The 7716-nt window shown below is 40.5% G+C and overlaps 1 protein-coding gene and 1 pseudogene across 1 annotated transcript; one reads left to right on the plus strand and one right to left on the minus strand.

The window, feature by feature from the left end:
* Positions 1 to 2256: 2256 nt before the first annotated feature.
* Positions 2257 to 2999, plus strand: LOC122201346 (annotated as a pseudogene).
* A 3547-nt stretch (positions 3000 to 6546) lies between these two features.
* Positions 6547 to 7488, minus strand: LOC122199846 (olfactory receptor 5B2-like). Its single transcript, XM_042905200.1, has one exon. The coding sequence runs from the start codon at positions 7483 to 7485 to the stop codon at positions 6547 to 6549; it is 939 nt and encodes a 312-aa protein (XP_042761134.1). The 5' UTR covers positions 7486 to 7488.
* Positions 7489 to 7716: the final 228 nt, after the last annotated feature.

Genomic DNA, 7716 nt, shown 5'->3' on the forward strand with positions numbered 1-7716 from the left:
TCTGAATCGATCCCATGCTAGATGTACAATAAGAGGAAAGCATACAACCTCTTGAATTCTCTATTTTCTTAACTGTAACTGGTATGTGTGTGTGTGTGTGTGTGTGTGTGTGTGTGCTCGTGAGTATACATACTCTCTCTTTCTCTACCCTCTGATATATATCTGTCTGCCTAACTATATCTATCCATCCACCCATTCATTCCTCCTTCCATTCGTTATCCATCTATCTTCTATCTTTCTGTCTGTGATGTCTGTCTGCCTGCCTTTTTGTCTGTTGTCTTTTCTGATTTCTCTCTATGTATGAGATAAACTAGCACCTTAGCACTGTGTTATGGCTGTCGCTATACCCTGGAAATCTGATTTGGAAATGGATTTATTCCAGATATGTGACCTTGGACAAGGTAATGACTCTTTCTGCTCTTCTGCTGATCATTATACTTAATCAGAAAATTGGCCACGAGATACGTGAAGGTCCCTCAGATTCAACGATCTTTAACTTTCTAGACAATTTACCTGTTATATATTATTTTAATCCCCATTGTGGCAGTCAAAATAATGCTCCCCAGTACGTCCACATCCTCATCCTGGAATTTGGGATTATGTTCTTTTACATAGTAAAAAGTATTGTGTATGTACTAAGTTAAGGATTTTGAGATAACAATTTTATACTGGATTATCTACATGGGTCCAGTAAGAACATTCCAGTCATCACAAAACATAACAAATGCTAAACAAGAAATTATGGCTTATACTATTGTCGAGTTGTGGGTTTGCAAGCAAAAATATTATAAACTCCAGACATGGCAATGTGAGGAGGGCCCAAGAGGAAGACGGTGGATATTCCTCCAAAGACTTCAAATATAAACAAAAAGATTTAAAACATTGAGCTTCCTCAAATACAATCTACAGACTAGGGTCAACCCCGCAAGACATGGGTTTTCGATCTTCATTATTTATGACCCAGCTACAGCTGACAATAATGACAATAAGAATGAGTCTAAGATAAAATAGGAATCTTTTGACCCAAGCTAAAATGTGGATTGAAAGGAAGGAATTAAGCAAAAGAGATCTGTGTAAGTGTTCTCACACAGAATGGGTGAGAAAGCCACCTCTACGAGAGACGTAGGACAGAGTGAGAAGTACTGGAAGAAACAAAAGATCTGAGTAGACATAGCGCGTGACAAAATACAAATCAGAGTAAATCTGTCAGCTGTCAAAACCCACTTGCACGTTGAAGCCCCACACGTTGCCACCAAACTTCCTAAGCCGACAGATACCCATTGTTCCATCTTAATTGTAATATTATGGATAGAACTCATCAGGATGGTGCTGATATTGTGTACCCATATCGCGTGAACTGTTTGTCCTGATTATTTCATCTAACACTCACAGGAGCACAGAGGTAGGTTCCAATACCACCTTTACTTTACTGGTGGATAAAATGAGGCTTGGGAAACTTGGTTTAGGGCCAACGTCTCCCAGGTGGTAAGTGGGAGTTCTGTGTGAATGCATGTATACACATGAGCCCAGAACCCAATATTTTACACCCAATTCTGTATCTTCTCTCGCCTTTGTTTATTGTATGTGTCTCTAATATTGCATTAATCTCCCTGCATATATACACGTGTATTTGTGGATTGCTCTACTGTGCAACCCCAAGCATTAAGCTTGGAAGAATGGACACCATGATTAACTGTATATTGAATGAGATTAAAATAAATTCAAATTCATTGATGACATTTAGCTGAGGAGCCATTCTGCATGTGTCTAAACATGACTCTGTCAATAACCATGTAAACTTGAACACTCAATCTCTTTGTTGCCAAAATACCTGTGATATATATGGATAAAACAACCAATCAATGAGGATTGAATACACATAAACACTATTGAAGTGGAAGTTATTAGTGGACCCAAAAGGTCTGATTTGGGAGTTCAGTCCATTTCTGGCATGTGACCTTGGACAGCTCTTTACCACTTCCTGTGACTCAATGTACTCATATACAAAAATAAGAAGTCGGGAAGATGATCTGTGATAAACCTTCCTGTACAAACGTTTATTCTTGTACGGATAAGTTATCACTAAATTGCATTGTCATTCCCATGCTAAGAAATGGACAATATTCAAAAATAAGTTACAGTTCTAATAAAATGATGTTTATGCATTTCAATTTCTGTGCAACTTATCTTTGTTGATCGTTCTGTTCGTAAATCTCTTGTTGCCGCAGAGCAGTTCATGATTCTCAAATCACATCCATGAAGAATAATACAGAGGTGACTCATTTCATCCACCTGGGACTAACCAATAACCCAGTACTGCAGGTTCCTCTCTTTGTGTTAACCCTCGTTTACCTCATCACTCTGACTGGGATCTGGGGATGATCATATTGATCCTGTTGGACTCTTGTCTCCACACTCCCATGTACTTTTTCCTCAGTAACCTGCCTCTGGTGGACTTTTGTTACCCCTCCACAGTCACTCCCAAGGTCATGGCTAGGCTCCTATGGAAGACAAGGTCCTCTGTGATGCGTGTGCTGCCCAGATGTTCTTTTTTGCAGTCTTTCCTACTGTGTAAAATGACCTCTTGGCCTCAATGGCCTATGACCCCTATACAGCAGTGTACGAACCCTCCATTACATCACCACCTTGATAACAGGTGTGTGTGCTTTTCTGGCCATAACTACTACATCTGTAGTTTTATGAATACTTCTTTTGACGTTGGAGGCATGTTCTATTTTCTGTCTGTAAGTGCGCCCTCTGATCCATCACTTTTTCTGTGCTATTCCTGTAGCCATGACTCTCTCTTGCTCTGATAGACACGTCGATGAGTTGACTCTTATCTTTGTAGTAAGCTTCAACTTCCTTTTTGCTCTCCTGGTTTTCTTGATTTCTTAGCTGTTCATATTTATCACTATCCTGAAGATCCCCTCAACGGAGGGACACCTGAAGGCTGTATCTGTGCTTCTCATCTCACTACAGTCTCGGTCTTCTTTTTTTAAAGTTTATTTATTTTGAGAGAGAATGAGAGAGAGTGAGAGTGCGCGCGCATGAGTGGGGGAGGGGCAGAGAGAGAAGGAGAGAGAGAATCTCAAACAGGCTCCAAGCTGTCCGCACAGAGCCTGATACAGGGCACGATCCCACAGACCACAAGATCATGACCTGAGTCAAAATCAAGAGCTGGTCGCTTAACCAACTGAGCCACCCAGGCGCCCCTACCATCCCCATCTTCTGTGGGATGGTCACCTTTCATGTACTCCCAGCCCACCGTCCAATCACTCTATGGACACAGACAAAATCACATCTGCACTCTATACTATGGTCATCCGCTCCTGTCAGATCTTCTCCCAGCATTAACTCACAGTTTGCAGCCCACACTGTAAATTACTGCTGTGATACTTTCCTCTTCAAAACTGTCACTAAAAAAGACGATAGTATGTCCAGTTGCTTCAGTTGTATAATATCTGGATGAGAATAGCCCTGAGGACATTAAATATTTAATGATCATGCATGCCGTGAACCCTATTAATTATATGTGATTTTTTCATATGTTCGCATTTTTTCCACCATACGCCAATGCAAGTGTGTCCGTAAAACGTGGCTCAAACCCGTGAAGTGCATGTAAGGGTCCCCTGTGTGTACATATACATAAGAGCAGGAAATCTGTTGAAGGAGGTACCTAGAGCATGGCTAGTTTTTAACTTAAAAGGTAAAATAATTGTGGATCAGAATATAAATTGTTGTCTAACATGTTTTTATTTCTCTAGTTTAAAAAACATTCTAAAGGTCCAAAATGAAGAAAAACATTAAAGGAAAGAAAAAGAAAAGTTTTTGAATAAAGATATTTGGTTTTTCTTGGCATATTTTTTTCAGAGCGATATGATATCCTAAAGGTGCTAATATCTATGTCTTGAATAAGTCGTTTGGTACAAAAAAGTATGATCGTGTGGTAACTTAAAAAAAATTTTTTTTATGTTTTTATTTATTTTTGAGACAGAGAGAGACAGAGCATGAGCAGGGGAGGGGCAGAGAGGGAGAGGGAGCCACAGAATCTGAGGCAGGCTCCAGGCTCTGAGCTGTCAGCACAGAGCCCGACACGGGGCTTGAACTCATAGACTGTGAGATCATGACCTGAGCTGAAGTCGGTTCATAAAGCATCATGTACTGTCAAACATCTCCCAGTCAACTCTCTCCTAAAACCTTGGCTTCCCACCATCTTGTTAAGCTCTGTCCATCTTCTGTCTTCTCAAATTTGAGAGGTCAAAGGCCTATCTGTCTAGCTGTTCTGGGAAAAGACAATATGCATTTACTCCATCATACAGGTTGGGACAATACTTAGAAACTATGTAAAGCAAAGAAAAATCATGGACTAGATTGTAGAGTACACCGTTATGAGATTTGTCACCCCACCATCCAACCAAAACCACTCAAAGTCATCCACCAACTTCATATCACTATGACGTATTGCCAGTTCTAAGTCTTGACATTGTTTAATCTACCAGCAGATTTGACACGTCTGTTCCCTACTGATGCATTTCTCATCACTTAGTTTCCAGGACACCACTCACCTTTGTTGGCTCCTCATCTCTTTGGCCTTTCATTGAGAAAGTTCCAGGTGTCGGTCCTTGAAACACTTTGTTTCTCTCAACCTACATTCTCTTACCTATGTTCTCATTCTTACTGCCTAAATGCCATCCACATGATAAAAACTCAAATTTATATCTCCGTTCCAGTGCTAAGCCTTTCTGGTGACATCTGAGAGGCATCTCAAGCTTTCTATGCCCCAAGTGAAATTCATGCTCTCTTCTCATCCAAACCTCCTGCTATCACACTTTCCATACCTTACATAGTAGTCATCCTATCTTTCTAGTTGCTTAGGCAGCTAGGCTACCATTTTTCTCACCCTCCACATCCAACACATCATCATATCATGCCATCTCATTATTTCAAACATAATACAAACAATCTGGCCAATTTGGAAGAATATGATACAATGTATGATTTGGAGGAAACAAAAGAGGCAATTAAACAAATAGAATATAATTTCAGAGATTTATTTTTATTTTTATTTTTTTAATATATGAAATTTACTGTCAAATTGGTTTCCATACAACACCCAGTGCTCATCCCAAAAGGTGCCCTCCTCAATACCCATCACCCACCCTCCCCTCCCTCCCACCCCCCATCAACCCTCAGTTTGTTCTCAGTTTTTAACAGTCAGAGATTTATTTAAATCTATGGAGAGGACAAGAGCAGATAATAGATAAAAAACTATTTTAGATGGTATGGTCAAGAAAGGGACTCTTAAGGGAGCGCCTGGGTGGCTCAGTCGGTTGAGCATCTGACTTTGTCTCAGGTCATGATCTCATAGTCTGCGAGTTCAAGCCCCGCGTCAGGCTCTGTGCTAACAGCTTAGAGCCTGGAGCCTGTTTCAGATTCTGTGTCTCCCTCTCTCTCTGACCCTCCCCCATTCATGCTCTGTCTCTCTCTGTCTCAAAAATAAATAAAACGTTAAAAAAATATATTTTTTAAAAAAGAAAGGGACTCTTAAAGAAGATAAAACTAGCCATTCAGATTCAGGTACAGGTGCATGGTGGAATGTTGGTTTTCCTCAAAAAACATTTTTCTTCTTCCAGAGTATTGGGATTTCAGCTAAGCACATTAAGTTTCAGCTAGAGATTAAATTTTGAAGTTGGCTTCGCTGGTCGTTTTTGTGGCCTCATGACTGAATCGTTGCAAATGGAATGTACTCAGAAATAATGCAGGCACCTACTATATCACTTTCTTGAAAATAAATTATTTTTCCTTCAACTTATATCTTCCCCCTTTCCTGCAGATAAAATAGTTGTGATGAGGGCAGACTTTGAACACTCTAGAAGACAGTAGGGTTATGTGGACTGAACTTGGCCCCAGATGAGCCAGACGTAACATGTCCAGATGATTCATTTTCAACCTGCTACATTAGCTTCCAAATAAATTACTATTTGAGAATAAATTCCTATTGTATTTAAGCCACTAAATTTTGATGTAACAGTTTAACCTAATTTCTAGTTGTGGTAGATTAACTCTGGGCACAAATTCTTTGCAGCTGTTTTCTTCAAGAGGTGGAGTCTTTCTTCATGCTTGCATTGGGGCCAACCTTGACATCATTGATTAGGATAATGTGGTAGAGAAAATGAGTGAATTAGGAGTCTGAACTTTAAGAAGTCACTCAGCTTTATTTTTACACTGAAAATACTATGTAAGAAAGCTGGTCCATCCTGCTTTCACATCCCGAAAGAGCGTGAGGAGAAGAAAGTAACCAGAATCAACAGTTAGAAACGTTTGAGTAAGGTCATCTTTGAACATTTCAGCTCAGCTGACCATCCAGAAGACCTGTAACTTCAAGAATGAGCCTGTGTGAAAGCAGCAAAGAACTGCCTCACCAACTCCAGCATTATGAGACATAATAATAAACTGTTGTTTTAAGCCACTAGGCATTATAATATTTTGCTACACAACAATAGATAACTGATTAACTATTCAATTTTTATAATCTTTCTAATTAGTCTATGGGTTGAACAGAATCTTCATTTTCTTAGTGACTTTCCTGAAAGCATTATTTACCTCTTTATTCCTTAGACTGTAGACAATAGGGTTCAACATGGGGACTATTATTGTATAGAACACAGATGCCATTTGGTCATTGTCCATAGAATGACTAGAACTGGGTTGTAAGTACATGAACGTGACAGCTCCATAGAAGAGGGTGACTGCAGTGAGGTGTGAGGCACAGGTGGAGAAGGCTTTCTTCCGTCCCTCGGCTGAGCACATCCTCAGGATGGCAATGAATATTAACAGATAGGAGGTCAAGATTACTATCAGGGCAAAACAGACATTGAAAGCTGCTAAGATAAAGAGCACAATCTCATTTATGTAGATATCAGAGCAAGAAAGCGCCAGGATTGGAGGGATATCACAGAAAAAGTGATGGACCACATTGGAATGGCAGAAGGAGAGGCTGAAGGTGAATCCAGTGTGGATGGCAGATTCAATAAAACCCCAGACATAGCAGCCCACTGCCATTTGAGCACACAAGCTGGTGGTCACAGTGGTGGTATAATGTAAGGGCTTACATACCGCTGCATGCCGATCATAAGCCATGACAGCTAGCAGGAAACAGTCTACACTAGCAAAACCCACAAAGAAGAACATCTGAGCAGCACATCCACCATAGGAGATGATTTTATCCCCTGTTAGAAACCCAGCCATCACCTTGGGAGTAACAGCTGAGGAGTAAACACAGTCTACCAGAGAGAGGTTACTGAGAAAAATATACATGGGAGTGTGGAGACGGGAGTCCAACAGAATCAACACGATCATCCCAAGATTTCCAATGAGAGTGGTGAGATAAATGAGAGTAAATGTTATGAAGAGAAAGATTTGCAGTTCTGGGTTGTCGGTCAGTCCCAAGAGTCTAAACTCATTCACCTTGGTGCCGTTCTCCATGGATACTATTTTGACATTGTGGTTCACCTATGAAAACAAGAAGGCAGGATGGATAAAGTACTTATGCATGGAAAATGGCTCACAGCTCCCCCATGTCACCCAAATGACATGAGCAGACCATGATACCATTACCAGTGCAGACTTCCCAGCAACCACAAGACTGGCATATTCCGACCTCCACCTTTCAATATGTAAGGGTACACACGTATTCATCAGCTCTTGGCCCCCACT

Source organism: Panthera leo, chromosome D1, assembly GCF_018350215.1.
Source record: "Panthera leo isolate Ple1 chromosome D1, P.leo_Ple1_pat1.1, whole genome shotgun sequence".
Classification (NCBI taxonomy): Eukaryota; Metazoa; Chordata; class Mammalia; order Carnivora; family Felidae; genus Panthera; species Panthera leo.